The sequence below is a fragment of the Dryobates pubescens genome, chromosome 9, assembly GCF_014839835.1.
Source record: "Dryobates pubescens isolate bDryPub1 chromosome 9, bDryPub1.pri, whole genome shotgun sequence".
NCBI classification, from domain to species: domain Eukaryota; kingdom Metazoa; phylum Chordata; class Aves; order Piciformes; family Picidae; genus Dryobates; species Dryobates pubescens.
Window position 1 is genome coordinate 25,230,352 of NC_071620.1, and position 19,373 is coordinate 25,249,724.

The 19,373-nt window shown below is 41.4% G+C and overlaps 1 protein-coding gene across 1 annotated transcript in view; it reads right to left on the reverse strand.

Annotated features, from left to right (window-relative positions):
• The window catches only part of ANKH (ANKH inorganic pyrophosphate transport regulator), a 93,729-nt gene that overhangs the window by 11,022 nt on the left and 63,334 nt on the right, over positions 1-19,373 (reverse strand). The window contains exons 3-8 of the mRNA XM_054164313.1: positions 17,521-17,639; positions 16,355-16,438; positions 12,910-13,080; positions 12,154-12,288; positions 9,663-9,755; positions 5,255-5,350 (exon numbers count right to left, since the gene is read on the reverse strand). Of these exons, the coding sequence (XP_054020288.1) occupies positions 5,255-5,350; positions 9,663-9,755; positions 12,154-12,288; positions 12,910-13,080; positions 16,355-16,438; positions 17,521-17,639 (698 nt within the window). The remainder of the gene's footprint in view (positions 1-5,254; positions 5,351-9,662; positions 9,756-12,153; positions 12,289-12,909; positions 13,081-16,354; positions 16,439-17,520; positions 17,640-19,373) is intronic.

The following is a 19,373-nucleotide window of genomic DNA, read 5'->3' on the forward strand; positions in this document are numbered from 1 at the left end:
CTGGGATGACAGATTTTACCAGGGGGAAGAATACTGTTAACCTCTTAAAGGTTCCTCTGATGAAATATTCATATTTTTCTCCTGCGAAGCAACTCATATCAGCAGATATGTCCTACCATTTGCTATACTTGCAGAAATATGGCTGTCCAAGAGAGGTGTTTCACCCTCAGAATATCATTCTATATATTGAGGATTTCATCTTAACTGATTTAACACATGCCTTTTTCATGACCTCTCTATTCCCATTTGTGATATGTGGTACCCAGCAAAGGCAGAGGAAATCTACTTTACACCTTAATAAACATCTCAGCTTTGAATTGTACCTCAGGTCTTCTGGAATATTATCAGTTATCACTTCTATTAATACTGAAGAATGTAAGTCATATGATTTTGTCTTTTGAAGATGTAATAAATCAAAAAGCAGCCTGTCTTACATAGTCTGATCTCATTTGCCAAACATCTCCATGGCCTCCTCTTTCTCACATAAACATAATTATGGCTCCTTTCACAGCCTGTATCACACTTACAAGATGATCTGATCTTGCAGATATGATTGCAAGTCGAAATAATATCTCATTTTAACTTGCATCAGTGTGAAAAAATGAATTTGACACTGTTCAACACCCTATTTGGCAAGATACTGGGGAAGAAAGTTGGATTTGTTAGTACTGTTCTTATGGCTACTCCACTTCACTTGAAAATTTAGTTGTCCAAATGACCCTGGATCTGTGTGCCATAAAAATGTCAGTCGCATTTGAAAGCAGTTTATCATAATGCTGAAGACTTGAATCACAAGGACATTCTCTCATAGCTGTTATCCCTCAGGCATGTGCAAATCACTACAGATTTCTGTGAACTCTGTGTTTTGCAGAGGGTGGTGCAAAGCTGAGAATAGTCATCATAAAATCCGTGAAGCGGCAGGGGGAGCACATGAAACCAGAAAACTCCCTAAGTTCACATCCTTTCCTCATATAATTTGTTTCCATACATCTAAGTCTCCTCCCACCTCCCCCAGCTTTGCTTATCGTTTAGAGTAACACAGTGCAACATTGTTCAGAAATGAAGCTAGGTCCAGCAGCTGCACAATATATTCACTCTCTGATAGCATTAACATGATGCCGTATCTGCTTTCCCCTCAGGTGCTGTTGACAATACTTCAGTGGTATTTTTCAGGTAGGGTTGGGTCACTAAATTGTTAAAGACAGTCCTTGTATCTCACCATTGAATTAAGCTGCTTTATTTCTCACAGAAAACAGGATATTGTACTGGGTACAGATTCACTTTCTAAAAGCTTGGCTAAATCAAGGCTGGCAGATTTCTAGGCTCTCTCTGGAAACTGTTCACAACTTAGTAATTTTCTTCTGAGTTTTCTGCAGCACTCACTGCTTCCTATTGTGATTACAGAGTTTGAGCAGAAACATGCTGCAGTAACAATTTTTGACCTTTCCTTTTCTCCTTGCTCCAGTCACTTATGCAGAATAGACTCTTTGTGCAAAACCTGAACAATCACAAAGGAGATGTTAGCCTCCACCTCACTGGGGCAAATAGAAATCCTTTTTCCAGGACAAAGGCTCAGTGCAGTACTATGGATGAGACAAGGACATCATGAGCATTTTATAAAGTCAGTCTTTGGTGGTCCAGCATCTTTCTGAGCAGGTAAGAATGCTTCCATTCATGTTTGAAATAATGTTTTACTGAAGCAGGAACTAAACTTGACCTTGAAAAGGTAAAAAGCTTCTTGAGCAACTGTCCACCAATATGTCATTTTCCAGTTGTTATTTTTGTGTCAGCAGTCTGAAGATAAAAAAAAACAATGGGCTCTCTCTTTGACATTAAATCTCTCATATTTCACCACACCCCCCGACAGTCTTTTCCCCTTTACCAATTCCCAGAATGGCCCTGGTGGGCCATCTTTGGAATGTCTGCTACTAGTCATGAGCACTGAGATGGGCGAGTGGTATGGTTTCAGCACTGCATGAAGGTTAGTTATAAAACACAGGGAAGAACACTTAAATTAAGGACCTCAGAAACCACCACTTTGTTCTGAAAATGCTTCTTTCGGAGCTCATGACCTAAACCCCAGCACTGGCACCCCATTATTACAACTTGGATAGCTTTGATTTTCTCTGGTAGCAGCCCTCACTCAATACACAGCAGAACACTGTAGCATCAGTCATAAGGAAATAGAAACAGTTATTTTCTTGTTCCCCTTTCCAGCATCTCCATCACTTGATACTTTGCTAAAGGTCTTTTAAGTGAGAGTGATGGAAAAATAATGCAGTAAAACATCTGATGGTCTCTTGCATTGGATGGAATTTGTGAATCAGTTTGCTCTGCTCTAGGCTGTTCTTTACCAAACTTCATCCAGTGTATACACAGAAATCTTCTCACTCTGCTCAAATGCATGAAGGGCATAAATTCTATAATTTTCTTGGTACCTGACAGTCCAATACTGATTTCTCACTAGTAGCAGTAATTTACCTTATTTTCTTCAGGAAAGGGGTTAAAAAAAGAACTACTTTTTAATGGAAGTATGTTCACATACTGTTTGTGGCACATTCTTCTCTAAACTACTTCTGCACATGCCCTCTGGCTACAGTGAAGGTGCCTAAGGCAGCTCAATATTAATTTCATGTCCTGACTGCAATTCACTGTGTCTCAGCCTTGAAATAAAATCCTTTGGGTTTTTAATCTCCAATGATGGAAACAAAATGAAGTACACTGTAGTTCTGTAGGTATTGCCACTCATTATGTGCACCTGTGGTGGTTACATGTCAGCCTGTGTGGCACTCTAGACACCAGTCTTGCAGCTAAGAGGCACATGACTAAATGTTAATCATGTGACTACTAGCAGCTAACATTAGCCAGGGAAAATAATCTGACATGACTGCAACTTGTGTGTCATTACAGAAGACTTGAGGAGGAGCTCAACTGGGAAATGGAGACAGAATGAAAGAAAAAAGAAAAAACAAAAGAGAGAACAAAGGGGAAAGGTTCAGAGACAGGCTCTCCCCATGTACCAAAAGACTACTTGGTGGGGAAGATGGCTGGCCTGGCTGAATGGAGACATCTCACCTTGAGTACTGTGTCCAGTTCTGGGCCCCTCAGTTTAAGAAGGACATTGAGACACTTGAATGTGTCCAGAGAAGGGCAACGAGGCTGGGGAGAGGCCTTGAGCACAAGCCCTACAAGGAGAGGCTGAGGAAGCTGGGATTGTTTAGCCTGGTGAAGATGAGGCTCAGGGGAGACCTTATGGCTGTCTACAACTACCTGAGGGGTGGTTGGAGTCAGGAGGGGGTTGGTCTCTTCTCCCAGGCAACCAGCACCAGAACAAGAGGACACAGTCTCAAGCTGCACCAGGGGAAGTTTAGGCTCGAGGTGAGGAGAAAGTTCTTCACTGAGCAAGTCGTTCGCCATTGGAATGGGCTGCCCAGGGAGGTGGTGGAATCACCATCCCTGGAGGTGTTCAAGAGGGGATTGGATGTGGCACTTGGTGCCATGGTTTAGTCATGAGGTCTGTGGTGACAGGTTGGACTTGATGATCTTTGAGGTCTCTTCCAACCTGAGTGATTCTGTGATTTGGTTGCACCTCAGGGAGAAAAGGAGAGTGTCTGGTCATTGAATGAAGGGGTAGGAAAAAGTGGTCAGGCATTGGACTAGGGCATCCAGGGAAGTGGTGGAGTGACCCTCCCTGGAGGTATTCAAGAAACATGTGGACATGTCACTTCAGGACATGGTTTAATGGCCATAGTGGTGTTAGGTTGATGGTTGTACTCACAATTCTATAATTCTAGAATAGCTTGAGCCACAACAATGTCTACTGAACTTGTGTGCTGAAGGATTTGTAGACTTGATGGGGTGCTTGGTGCCGTGGGTTAGTTGTTTGGGTGGTGTTTGATTGGTTGATGGGTTGGACGCGGTGATCTTGAAGGTCTCTTCCAACCTGGTTTATTCTATGTATTCTATGTATTCTATGTATTCTCAAGCCCCCAAACCAAACCGAGTCTTTAGAACTTAAGTATCTATAATTTTTGCTCTGTCTGTTGACAAAGCAATACTAAGAATCTGTGACCAGTAGGCAAAAATAGCAACAGGAAAAGCAATGAACCTCAACACTGTTTCAGGTACTTCAGTGCAGACATGTCTCTCATGATGAGCTTATGAAAGAAGCGTCCTTGAAAGTACTATGGAGACAGTTTGGAAAAAAAAGCCTGTGAAGTTACCAAACAAAAGCTTTGCAGTAATTAAAAACTACTCCACAGAGGATGGTGATGGTAGTGAGGATTTCATGATCTATCAGAACTCAAGTAAGTTGACAAATGCCCAGAAGGGTTAAGAAAATTGTCAGTTCAGAGAAAACTTTGAGTCTGAAATTATTCTCAGAACAATTTATAACAGAAAGCTTTCCCCTTTGTGGGTCGCTAACAACACTGGCAGACTTCAAGTGAGGCACAGCACACAGGAAAAATCTCAAGGTGTGTGATGGTAGGTAACATGAGAGTCATAGAAAGTCTCCAGACAATGACCAACTCAGTGGCCAATCTCCTATGTGCTGTAGGAGATACAAGTTAGAGCAAAAGCTAACAGTCCCTAAGCCATGTGAAGAAAATGTAAATCTTAAATCTAGTAAATGAATAGGTAGAAGAGATGTGACCTTGGCTCATGCAATCCTGTCTTTGATAGTGGCCAGTTGTAGCTGGAAAAAGTATAGGAAAAAAAGAGCAGAAGAAGTCTCCTGATTCAGCTACTGACAGATTGAGTTGCTACATTTTCAACTATGAAATGAAACAGACATATCACACTTTCTAAGATTAGGACAAGGGAGTGGGGGTGGTTACAAACACTGCAAGCTCATGTACTGTAAGGCTTCCTTTGATGTAAATTAGTTTTCCTTCATGCATAGGCCATTTTTCATTCTCCTGACATGCTGGTTACCAGAAGTTTTATTCAATTAAAAAATAAATAAATAAAAGGCAAGCAGATCTCTGATAGCTCCTTGCACGTGGAGACTGACTTGAAACACAGTGAGAATTAAATAAGTCTAGCCCTTAAGGTATCTAGCATGAGTTAATAAGAACTGATCTTCTTAGTACTCCAGTACTATGACCACACTCCCTACTCCAGATAAAAGCAACAGAGCTTCATAAGAAAAGGCAACTCACCTTTCTTGAACTGCTAGTGCTTTTAGCATTAGGTAGAGGAGATAATTTTCTGGTTGAAATGAAAGCCAGAGAGTTGGACAAAGGCTTCTTACCGTTAAAGACAAGGCCATGCAAACAAAAGTGAACTTCTTGATATGTGTTGCTGTGACGGTGCTGTTGGTGTTCACCAATTTATTGCTGGGGTTATTCTAGGGTAAGAGAAAGAGATAATGAACATTAGCTTGGCTCCAGACTACCGGGAGGCTGATGACATCAGGGTCACGCGTTGGGACTGACTGACTGTGTCTGTGCATATCTGTGTTTGCTTTTTTGCTTTTTAATCTAGAGTGTTTTGAGTATTTTGTACCACCACAGAATATTTTCTGCTTAAACTGACAGCAACTGTTTCTGTGGTCACTGAGGGCTGAATAATCTCTCTGCTTTTCTAAGGAGTAAGTCCTATTTGACAAATTCAGCTTTGAAAAAGTGCTCTGTCTCTTTCTAAGGAAACTCCACATTTTTTAAATCTCAGTTTAAGTTATTTAACACATTTTCACAGGGAAGGAAAAAAAGGATTTAATTGCCTTTTACCACTTGGCAAGCACCAATGCAAGAACCCTTACTGATCCAATTAGATAAACAGGTAATATAAACAAAGCTCCTGGAACAGCTGGCTCCATTAATGCAGTTTAATGAACAGAACATAATTAGGACTATTAGATGTTGTACCTTTAACGTGGGCTCTGTACTCACACAGCGGCAAAGTTTTACTTAAAACAACAATAAAACCCCTCTTCCAAATGAAGCAGAAGACTGGAAATTGCCCTCAGGGAACACATAAAACAAATTAAATGGTCTGTGAGAGGATGGGGTATCAAAAGCAGAGCACCATTAGGAGCCCTATAGCAATAGGTTGTCGGGTCATCTACTGTATTTACCTTGTGGCTATTTGAGATACACAAGTATGTGCCCACACTGATAAAACCTGTACCATAGGACGTTGAATGACATTTATTCATCTGCAATGTAACTCACCTAGGTATCTGTCACATGGTCAGCATCCTTTACCGAAGTTACTTGTAAGGGAAATTATGCAAACACATTTTGGGAGATGACAAACTGAATGTGAATTCTGTGAAGGGCACACTATTTCACACACATTCAAGAAGCTGATGGAATTTCACAGTTTTAAGCTTTTGTGGTGGTTGGTGCAATGATGTCACTTGGACAGCCCCAAGCTCCTGCCTAAATATCTGCTTGGAAGTTTGGGTGCATGAAGATGCATGTAGGCAACCCAGAGCCTAAAGCAAGAAGCTACTTCCATGCCCACCCATTTTGGGAACAGGTTTTAAAAACTCTGTAAACATTTTTTGCACACATCTATTCCTACTTTTTGTGTTTCTGAAGAAATACTGTGTTACTGCTAGTTTTTATATATGTTAGGCTAGGCCTTGCTTATATCACTCACCAGTGTTTAAACAAACTGCTCCATGGCTCAACTAACAAGGCTAAAAACCAAGGAGGAAGGAAGGCACACCCAAATCCAGCCACTCAAAGGGGCTGTGAAGAAAAGGGTCTCTTATTTATTCCTGCCTCACTGCTGTTAACTCTACCTTTGCTCTATTCTACCCTCTGCTCTGGCTCTTGACAACATACTCTTTATTCCTATCTCTTCCACACTGTTTAGTTCTTGGATCAAAACACTATGCAGATTATGGGGCAAAAAGTATATCCATTCCCATCCATCAATTAGATGCTCACAGACAGTGTTGCCTGGAATAAGATGGCATAGTCCATTAAGAATAACAGCATTATCATCAGCAGAGCATAGAACTTGGATATGTCCACTAGGACTCCAAGGCCTTTCTGCATGGAGCTGCTTTTCAGTAGATGACCCCTAGTCCATACTGGTCATTCTGCTGGAAAGCAGCTCCGAGGAGAAAGACATTGGAGTCCTAGTGGATAGCAGGTTATCTGTGGGACAGCAATGTAGCCTTGTGGCCAAGAAAGCCAATGGTATCTTGGGGTGCATTAAGAAGACTGTGTCCAGCAGGTCTGCAGAGGTTCTCCCAGCTCTGCCCTGGTGAGACCACATCTGCAATACTGTATCCCGTTTTGGGCTCCCCAATTCAAGAAAGACAGGGACCTGCTGGAGACAGACCAGTGGAGAGCTACGAGGATGATTGTGGGACTTGAACATCTGTGAAGAGAGACTGAGAGAACTGGGACTGTTCATCTGGAGAAGAAAAGGCTGAGAGGGGATCATATTAATGTCACTAAATATCTGAGGGGTGGGTGTCAAGATGAAGGTGATAGTCCCTTTTCCATGGTGCCCAGTGATAAGACAAGGAACAATGGGTACAAGCTGGAACACAGGAGGCTCCATTTCAACACAATGAGACACTTCTTTACAGTGAAGGTGATAGAGCACTGTAACAGGCTGTCCAGAGAGGTTGTGGAGTCTCCTTCTCTTGAGACTTTCAAAATCCACCTGGATGCATTCCGGCACAGCCTGCCCTAGGTGATCCTGCTTTGGCAGGGGGGTTGGACTTGATGATCTCTGGAGGTCCCTTCCAGCCCAGCATTCTGTGATATGCCTGTTTTCTTGCAAGAAAATCAGCAGTAACCCTTAACCTGAGTTAGGGTAATTGCTAGTCCATGAAGTTGCTCTATACACAAAGTCTGATAAAAGACTGAAGCAGAACCCTGCATGTCTCTTACAAACATGAACAAAAGCAATGATTTCTCTGTGAAAAAAAGCATCTGACTTCTCCAGCAGAGCCACTGAATAGGGGCATACTATCTGGATGCCAAATTCCATCAGTCAGTTAAGGCAATGCAGTGTGCTTCTGATAGCCACCAGCACTCCCAGCTTTCTGAGTAACTGACAAAGAAAAATGGAAATGGAAGCTGTTTCAGCATCTGAAAATCACAATGGAGGCTTTACAGAGTCTGTAAATAAGAAATGCTTCTATCCAAATTCTTCTGAGAAATCCTTAGCTTAAGGAAAGACACAGTGACATGCAAAAGGTGGGTGACCCAGGGTAAAACAATTTTCACAGCAATCTAAAAAAACCCAGTGTGTGTTTCTGGTTTGGTATTCATTGTCTAAAACATTGTCTAAAATCCCCATTATATACTTTTCCAGCAAATAGATAAACTGTACCTATCTGTGCTTTATGCTAGCTTTTTGTTCCTCACATTTGTTCCACAAGAGCTCTATGAGAAGCTTTTAAACTGAAATAAACAGACAAATCATGGTCTAATCACGACACCACTAAAATTGTCAGCACATTTTCCACCAGCTAAATGAGACTTGAATTTAGGAGTCTTAATTGCTATTAATTTTGCTTGGCAATACTGCATTTTATTGTAGCTCATAACAAATGAGGTTAGCAGCATCTGTGTTTCCTGTCCCAAACCATTTTGATTTTGCAGTTTACTGGTTTTGCATCTCCAGTTCTTTCTCAGCAGCGTGACCTCTGAGAAACCCCAGATGCTGTATTTTATCTGACAAGTCAGTTTAACTGTACACAGGCATGTTAAGAAGTTATGACCAATTATATTTTTCTTTGTTTTGTCTTTACATTCTCTTTGAAAATATAGTGGATTATAGCAAACAGGGCTTGCTTCAGTTAAGTACATCCGGATCAAGCAAACATCAGTATTTGGAACCAGAAAGCTGAGTTACTAATTGGTAAATAAAAGGCAAGAGAGGATTTGGCATTTGAATTTGAGTGCCAAGGGACATGACCGTTCTTCATACAACACAGGAGCTAGTGAGTCCCAGTTCTAAAACTGATCAAAAAAAGTTTAAACACTCTGTGCTCAGTTCCAGGAGCAGTCCTTGTATTCTTATCTAATTATATGATTTTCCAGCAAAAATCTTCATCATCTTGGCCAGCTAAGTCAGTACCACTAAAATAATGCATGTTATAAACTGGCAGTCTATAAAAGGTATTAAGATAAGCAAATGAACCTAAACCCACTTGAGAGATAATGCAGAATCTGGAACAGAGATGTGAGCTTGCTCACTGACTGCTGGACACTTCATGAGAAATCACTACATCATAGTGAGAATTTGAGGTCTTTCCTTAATCCTTAAAAATGCAGCACGTATCTAGTCAAAAGGTAGCTTAATGCCTTATAACACAAAGCCAAGGTTAAAATAATAAATCAGATAACAGCTTGAAGCTACCAGAATAAATTCATTTTAACTAGGATTTAAAGAAAGCCTTATCAATGGGACAAGGAACAATAAGCATCTAAAGCAAAAGTAAAGAGAGGCAAGACAATGGATTGTCATTAATACAGCCCTATTTAATCTTCAGTTGGTTTACTTTTTAAAGAATCTCTTACACATGCTTATGGAACCATGAACTATCTTCCTACTTGCTTGATAGAAATTCCTCTGACATCATTGAAAGTCATGCCTAAATTAAAATGCTATAATAGAGAGAAAGAGGAGGATGATATGTGAAAGCACATGGTATTTATTTCACCCTTAACCAGAGCACTCACCTTGTCAAAAGCAGGGTATACTGCTCTTATTTCTGTCAGCCAGCCATATGGCATGTGTCCCACAGGATATGTAGCTGTCAGAATTGCCACTGCCTATGAAAAGAGATAGGGAAGCATGAACTTCAAACCTCTGAGCAGAACGATTAAACTTTCACAGGGTGCCACTTCCCACCAATATCACAACATTGGCTTTGATGCAGTGAAAAACCAGGCTGGTGACTCTTTCTTTCAGGAAGACCTTCTGAGTGACTATCATCTGGCTCAGTGTTTTAAGCTTACAAAGTCTTTTGTGCCATGAAGCTACACTACTAAGCTTTATTGTTTCACCATCACTCTGATACCTTGGGATAATAATTACTTGACCTGGTGTGTGCCTCTCAGTCAGCCAAATACCTCCCTCCCACATTACTCTGGAGATGTTTTACCTAGATACCTGAGTAGCAGAATGCTTTACAGCTTACAGTAGCTTTGGCTTGTATTTAATGATTTTAATTTATATACATTTTACTTTGGTTGTTTGCAAGTAAAACAGTATTAAGTAAGACAGACTACAAAACAGTAGGCTTCAGTGGCTGACTGACTTCGGATATCAGAGCGGCAGCTCTGAGGCAGGAGGTATTTATGAGCCCCTTTCCCCTCTTTGGTGCTCATCAATGAAAATCAAACAAAAACAATTCCAGATGACTATTTTTACCATGACAAATATCTCACTGTCTGCAATTTAAGACTAGGCCCTTTTACACTTTCACAAGTACAGTCCAAAAGGTACCTCAAAGGTATAAACTCTCCCTAATGTGTGAAAGTCGCAAGGAAAACTTCCTGGGACTGAATGACCTTTCACTCCCTTCCCTTGGTGAGTGGATATACATATATCTGAATATATACATCTCCTTGAGTAAGCCTTGCCCTTTTTTGGGTGAGTGATTCCCTCTGGGTACTCCTCAATGGGAGGTTTCCCATTTTTGAGTGTGTGTACACATTAGTGTGTACCAAATGGACTTGCTGTGCTCATGAATGTGCTACAGTCTAACCCTTCAGAGGGACATCCTGCTCACAGTGACAGTTTCTGGCATTATTGAACAGGAGGCCTATAAAACTCCTGTGTAGAATGATCCTCGAGACACTGAAGTTATCCCTGTCTCTGGCACCTCCATTTTCAGAGGCACTTTTTTTTGAAAACAGAGAAAGCTGAAACATGCCCATTACCATTAGTGTAAAAAGGCCAGTAAACCACCAGCCATGATATGTATTGGGAATCATCCTAATAGCAACAAAACATAACTGGCTAGGCATGAAATGTGATGTATCTAAAATCAAGTCACCAAGAAATGCAAAATGATCTCTGCTAAGCTGGTCTGGCTCCCCAGACTGCGACTGCTATCGATGCATAGACAGATCCCTGAGATACACATGTAAGGGCTTTATGTTTCCTAAATTCTCTCTCCACAGCTGTTTATTTGCAGTCACTGGCAACTCCCGAGGGAGTGAAATACGCAGTGTCACTTATGTCAAATTAGTCGTGATGAGAAAACGTTCACCGGGCATCAGCTGTTTGAATTTTCCTATGTATTTAGAGTATTATCAGCTTTGGCTTTCCTATAGAAAAAACACATGAGATTTTCTAATGACTACGTGGATTAAGACAACCTCCCGCTGGCAGCAGAAGTCCCCTAGACTTCTTGAGAGAATAGGTCAGCTCATGGTGAGCATTGGTGAAGACTGCATTACAGTCAGAAGTCCAGGTCACAGTATCACAGTATAACTAAGGTTGGAAGAGACCCCAAGGATCATCAAGTCCAACCTGTCTCCACAGACCACATGACTAGACCATGGCACCAAGTGCCACGTCTAATCTCCTCTTAAACACCTCCAGGGACGGTGACTCCACCACCTCCCTGGGCAGCCCATTCCAATGACGAACGACTCGCTCAGTGAAGAACTTTCTCCTCACTTCGAGTCTAAACCTCCCCTGGTGCAGCGGTCCCATCAGCCACTCCAGACTACTGGCGTGATCTGAAATTTTCAAGAGAAACAGAGTTCATTTCATAGCCCAAAGCAGATTTTTTTAATATTCTTCCTGATGTTTTCACCCTATTCTGTGTGATGCACTGACTGCTAATAGTAATTTCATGTGAGTTTCTATGGCCATAGATACACACAACAGGAAAGAGTGGAGCATGGGACTACTGACAACTGTCCTAAAATCTCTGGGATCTGAATGCTCCAAAGCCTATGTGTCTACATGTAGAGCATGAAAACCTGAACATACGAACTGTTTAGGGAAAAAAATTTTACTGATCTTGTTGTGAGTGAGGTTTCAGTAGGTTTGGCAGAATATGAGTCGAAGTAGCCTTCTTTTGGATGGATAAAGAGAGCACTAAACAGAAATGTACTTAAGACAACAGTTTTCGTGTCAGCACAGCTAAGAGAAACAAAGAAGTAACTCCATGTGAATGAGAATGTGCAGTAATGGAAGCACTGACTTTCCTACCTCTGTGGCTGCAGAACTGCCACCTAGGTCCCGGGAGACAAAAAGGTTGACAATGGGCCTACTTATTCGCTGAGTTGCCAAAATTAATGCCAAAGGCCACCAGAAACTCAGCATCTTCCTTATCGTAGCCTCTCCCTGTAACACATAGGAAAAAATATTTTTTTAAAGTGTTATTTGGGGAAAAAAAAGCTTCAGAACTGAACCAAAAGAACAGAGAATTTTTTCTCTTTCCACCCATAGTCAGTTTGGTACATGCATTTAAATTGTTTTCAGTAATTCATTTAAATAGTTTTCAGAGCCCAAAATATTTTCACTCATGTCAGTAATACTGATTCAGAAGATGCTATGTCATGGTTCTCAACAAACAATGCATAAGGTATCCATCTGCCTAATTTGCTCTGGTTACCAGATGAAAACATGTGAAAACCAGTATGACATAGGAAGAAAAGGAGGAATTTTGAGAGCTTCTTCCTTGTTAAATAAGGTGTCCACTTAGTTCATGTTGTGCTTACAACTTAGTACAGAGCTCAGCACAGAAGAGTTTAGTAGACAGCACATCCATACCATGGGAAGCACTGTCTCTTGTGCACTCTTGGTGGAATAGTTTCTACCATGCCTCTTTAAATGAAAATGTTTTTTTCCTGCAGAATGGGGAGAGAAGACCCTTCATGCACAGTGGTTTAATACAGTATTATAACAGAAAAAAACAAGTTCAAAATTACTGAATTTTCAAAAGTGCAAAGCATTAAGACATACCCCCATTTCAGGCCCACTTCTATCAGGAATGACATCATGTATGTTCCTGTAGTATCCGAGGCATAGTGTGGTACATCGGACAAGTGCTCCCATGTATAAGGACAGGATTGGGATCAGGAGTGGCTCCCTGCACTCCAAGTGACTGTGAAGCAAAATGGCTACAAAAACAACCTGCAGGGCAAACAAATAAATAATTAGTAATTTGTCTATATTCAGCTCTGGGACCCTGTACATAAAAACGTCATGGACCTGTTAGAGCAAGTCCAGAGGAGGGGTTGTTCAGCCTAGAGAAGAGAAATCTCCAAGAGAGATGTTATAGCAGCCTTTCAGTACTTAGATGGGTCCTACAGAAAAAGTAGAAAGGAACTTTTTACAAGGGCATGCAGTGACATGACAAGGGGTAATGGCTTTAAACTGAAAGACAGCAGATTTAGATCAGATATAAGGAAGAAATTCTTCACTGTGAGGATGGTGAGGCATTGGAATGGTTGCCCAGGCAAATTGTAGATGCCTCTTCCTGGAAGAGTTCAAGACTAGGCTGAAAGGGGCTTTGAGCAACCTGATCTAGTGGAAGTAGTCCCTGCTCATGTCAGGGGTCTGGAACTAAATGATCTTTAAGGTCCCTTCCAACGCACATCATGCTATGATTCTTTAGGGTCAATGTATCTTCTGTCTGACTCTAAGCTAGTACATCTGGAACCAACAACTACGTGTGACTGCAGTATCTACTTGTCTTTGAGCCTGTGGCATTTGGAACCCCCTTGCATTCAGTCACAGAAATGAGAACAAGAGTTAACATCATACAGAAGCTCTATTTAAACAGTAATTAAGGTATGGGCAGATGCCAAACTAGCAGACATAAATAGGAGACTTATCATTAAAGTCTGGCACGGTCTGCCAACTAGCATGTGGCTGTCACCCTTCCCAGGAGAATGTGCTGTTCTGGTAATCACTGAGCTTCTAGGGTCAGCTTCTAAGCCCTGCTTTTTGTGGGGTGGGGGTAGGGCAGAGGGAAAAGCAGCCATGAAAAAGCCAGATATTTTAAAGTATTCACTTATGCATTTAAGCAGGAAGTCTTACGTCATTCTCATTTTCTACTTTTTTGAGTGAAATGTCAGTATTTCATCATTCCCTCTTCAGCTGAGTGCTGCAGTGATGTAAATGAAATGGAAAAATTCTGGCCTAACGAACAGCTCATATTTTAGTTTTGTATAATTAAATACTCAATTCAGAAAATGCAAATGAATTAATTAATATGGTATTATCTTCCATTAAGTACAGAGCTGGTGGCATGCCTACTAAATTCCAAATGTCTGTGGGTGGGGGGCACAACTGAAAAGCCAACTGTGTTTGGTGCAGTGAACAGCAAAATCAAGGACAACGTGGCTGGGACATGTTGCCATTCAAGTCAGTTACAAGAAATACAAAACACATTGTTCAGGGGCTGGTTTTATCCTTCAGTGCTATCAATTTCTTGCTAGCTCAAGAAATACTTAAGAAATGCCACACTGTGTGTCCTGGTTTCAACTCAGCTGGCAGCTGAACTCTAGCAGGTTGCTCACACCTTCCCAGCCCCTACTGCAATACTTCCCCCCAACCCAAGTGGGCAAGGACAAAAAGGACCAGAGAAGCAGTCAAGAGAAGGAAGATTTACTGCTGTAGGGATATCAAATAACACAATGCAAAATACCAGTGTATTTAGCAGCAGGGGAACAGACAAAACAGGAAAAACAGAACAGGAAACTTTACAAGCTATAGAATACACTCCAAATCCCCAAAATCCCTTTTGGCCCCTGCAGCCCTTTCCTTTTGCAGTGAGTATGAAGCCAGCATGGTGCTGAATAACAGTCAGCCCTCCTATCTTTCACTGTGCCACTGTGGGACCAGTGGGAGGAAATGGTGAGGGGCAGGTTCACCCATCCCCTGTCCCCCCATCCATTCTAGTGGGGCCAACCAGCTAAAACCAGTATGCTGTGAAAATGTTTATTAGGCAGGCCAAACTGTTTATGGGATTTTGTAAAACCGCTCTTTTGAACCCCATGGAATAATTGATTTCCTGTAAACAGCAGCAAAGTCAGTTACAAAGTCAGTTATGTGGAGAGTTCTGGGGTATGGAGAGCCACAAATGTCTGTCTTCCAGAGCTGCACTTGCTCTGTGCATTATTTTGTTGAAACAAGATGACAGGTGTCATATTTTTCACAACCCTGGCACCCCACTCACCAGCCACTGTGGAAAGGGCATGTGCATCACAGCCAAAATGAAGATTTGTTTCTGTATTTAGCTGTATATAACCTGACATACATCTAGAGTCATCAAACTTTGTAGGTCACATCACACCAAGAGCAGATCCTGAGTGTTAAGATCATTTACTGTAATTAGTATTATCTTCAGGGATTTAGTCCAGTACTGTAGAGGGGCAGATCTGCCAAACATAGAATAGCAGCTGGCTGAATGGTTCAGTCTTGCTTATGGCTTCCTCCCTCATATTTAGTGGGAGGAAAATGCTGTAAAAATTTGAACTAAGTGCTGTTGACTTTGCATTTCCTTTGATGCTGTACTGTTATTATCCCCTTCCTTACCCAGTCATTACATCATGGGGCAATATAGCAACTGTTTTACAGGTGCTAAGACTCTCCATTTCATAATATTTTTACATGTTTTAAAAAGAAGGCTGTATATTGTTTCTCATTTGCTACAATACTGGCCATCAGCACTGTATATGAATCTTGATTTTTAAGTGTGTCTTGTATAAAGCACAGGACAGTTAACAACACTCTCACAAATAGAAGTTCAAACAGTATTTGGTCTTCTCTGCATCACCCGGGGGTTATCAACACAGATCCCTTCTGTTACACTTCTGAGCCTTCATCTTTTGATCCACTAACAGTGCCATACTAGCACTCAGAAAATGACTGACACTACTGCATTTCACTGGATTAGACAGCATGTGCAAAATTAACAGGTGAATGGGAGAATCAAACATTCACTTCTCCACCTACAAGGCCCACTTGGGATTTCTTAGTGCAATCATGTGAAGTGTGGGGGAGAATGCACAGGGAAAAGAAAGGTTTCTTTCAAAGTATTCTGTCAGCCTTAGGATAGGTAGCAGGCATGAGTCTCTTTGCTTGACCTTTATTTTTCCCAGAAGTACCCATGTGTATATATATATAATGTCTCACAACCATTCTGAAACAAATTCATGGAGATGCTGGAAGACATGGCCCCAGCCTCAACAATTCTGGTTCCCTTCTCTTGGTTTGTGAATGACTTAATGCAGTCAATTGAGACCAGCCTATAGTACAACTGCCAGCAAACAGCCTCCACACGGTGGGGAAGCCATCAGATAACACACAATAACTTCCTCTGGGGTATTGCTCATGGTAGAGAGAGAAGACAAGTCTCTGTGCATCTAGTCTGTAACATAATAGAAAAAGGGACCATTACCTGAGCTATGACGTCTGAGATGGAGGCACATCCCACAAGGAAACTGTACTTGTGTTTTAGCAAAATCCCAGCATGGGTCCATGCCTAAAAAAAGTCAGAGAAGAGTTTAAGAAGTGATTATGATATTTGTGAATGATTTTAGATCCCAGAATACCGTGTTCTGGTTTTCACATTATATAAAAACAACTTATAAAGCTCTTTTCCATCAGCAGTACCTGCTGTGAACCTGGGAAAATGTTAAGCCAGTAAAGCAGAGAAAGCACTGATGCATTTAGTTCCTCACTACCGAGGCTTACAAGCAAAATAGGAATAATTTTATAGACTGCATAGAAATTTCTGAGCAGATCTAGTAAGAAACCACCCCTTCTTCACAAAACAGCTGCTGTACAGGATGGGTTAAAATGTTTATTCTCATCACCAGCTGGATGCACCTCTGAAGTGTATTCTTCACAGACTCACCAAGTTACAATGAGTTTGTCTGGAAAAGAGAACTTAAGGATCCAACTTTTTTTTATTGTCAACTACTGTTTCAAGCAAAGCAGTAGATAAAGTGGTGGAAGCATGCCATGAGAAGGTCACCCTTTACACAGAAGTAGAGGCATTAAAAAGAGAGCTGCCATCTTCTTGTGTTGTGCATGCCACAAGCAGCAAGCCTGGTGATATGGGAAGCAGTAGCCCACCCCACATGTAGTTCTTTAGTCCAAGCATTTGAGATACACTGCTTACAAAAACTGATGGCAAGAAATATCTTTTCAACAGATTTGCTTTGAAAAAATATTGAGCTTCTTCCTTGTGAGCTCTGCAAGTGATCTGGGAATGTATAGCAAATCCAACTCTTCTACTACAAACTGGAATGAGAAGACACAAAGAGACAACGGGTGTGACTCATCACAAGATGACCACACAACATACAGTAACTCTAGCAAGGCAGCTGAGATTTTTTACATTTATCATGATCTCTGGATGTTCAAAGTCCACCCAGGTGTTTTTCTCCAGGTAGCAGGAGATGGTAAGTCCAGGTATATTCACAGCTACTGCTTGCAAAAGCCACACCTTCCTTCTGTACATCTGCAGTTTCCCATCAGGTAACAGATTTTGTGAACTGAAGTCACCAAAGGAAAAACCACACATTAATATTCAAATTCAGTTTTGAATCAGACACTCACCATGGCATCCATGAAAGGGAAGGCAGCAAGATAAAGAAAGGCCCTCCGAGTTTTACTTCCCACTGATTCATCCACATGGTGCAGCTTATTGATAATGTAATACCCCAAATCGCTATATGCTGTAGAGATACAATAGGAATGGATAATAAAGGTTACACAAGGACTTTGGTTAAGATACTCAGAAGTACCTGAAAGACTGTGATGCCTAGGAGCCAAGACATGCATCCACTTAGCAAACAGCTGCAGGGGCTTCAGGGTATTACAGCCTCACCAGCTGCTGTTTATTACTAAAGAGTGCTCTCATGGCTCTTTTTCATGTAACCTTTGACTTGAGTGATAACAAACAGCTGGGTTGGGAGATAGGCAGTTTAAGTGCCACATCTATTTGCTAAAATAATACACTGGTACTCAAGAAAATATACTGCTCTTTCATTAACTCAAGGCTCTTTGTTAGAAAAGCTGTTTTCACCAGATATTGTGTATTTCACAGGATATAGACCCTTACAAATGTTGAAACCATCTATTGTCACTTCCTTCTCATGGTACCACCTGCCCAAAACTGTAAAAAGATACTATGAATTACAAAGGCATGCAACAAATCACTCATTATGCTTCTCCCTTACTCTGCCTAATGATTACCTGTACTGGGACCTGTCAGGGTACTGTTCCCTTCACTACACAGTCTCTGGTTAGCCTCAACCAGTCTTAGTTTTCTTCCTTTATCTAGAGCCAGCATCTCACAAGCCACTGTAATATTGCCCCTTCTATCACCAGTATATTATTTTGCCATCCTGTTTCCACCCAAAATGAGCATGTTAGGCAAGACACCTCTTGCCAAGTCTCTCCTCCCAAGGCACTGGCTTGAAAGACAGCACAGATGCATGGACACACCACAGAGCTCTTTAGAGAACTGCTTATACCTCTGTCAGCATCCATGTTATCCAGCTGTTCTAATAATAATCCTAGAATCTTCCCCATGACCAGGAATAACCAAGAGCAAGCTATCACTGGTGTCTCTGCACTATAAGAACTCACATACCAATTCAGTCTTTGTAGCCTAAACCTCTCATAACTCAGAAACAGTGAAAGCAATTAGAGAGTTAAAGTCGTCACTGTCTTCTGATTGGTTAGAAATACAACAATTAAATGATTAACAGGACTGAAAAGACTTTTTCAGACCCAAGAAGACAGTGTAAACAAGGTAGTAAAATAAGGCGTGGCATGGCATGACAGCACTAGGAACAGGCATGAATGTCATTCCAGACAACCAGGACTAACCAAAAGATAGAATTAGAATAGAATAGAATAGAATAGAATAGAATAGAATAGAATAGAATAGAATAGACCAGGTTGGAAAAGACCTTCATGATCATCGCATCCAACCCACCTAATAACTAAACCATGCAATCAAGCACCCTGTCAAGTCTCCTGCTGAACACCTCCAATGATGGTGACTCCAGATGCTACATTAAAAACTCCCCCTTTCCCTGTGCTAGTCCCTATCTGTATGTCTTTTGCCTGATGTACAACTATTGAGACCCAAACCCAAAGTCTCCCAGTTATCCCTAAATTGTGTAGTCATTCTCCTGAGAAAATCCCAGACTTGTTTCCTTCTGAAGGGGACAGGGGAAGAACTAGTCATGGGTTGAGTTGAATCTGCTGCTGCTACTCAATCCCATGCTGCTGTCATGCCAGCTTCAAAACGAAAGTGCTGGCAGAGCAAAGTACTATGAAGCACGAAGTTCAGATTGTAACATGAGAGACTTCCTGTTGTGGTTGCTGCTTTCAATCTCCAGGTTTGGGGTGCTGGTCTTTCCTGCTGGGCTGGCAAGGGTTTGGGAGGGTGGGGGACA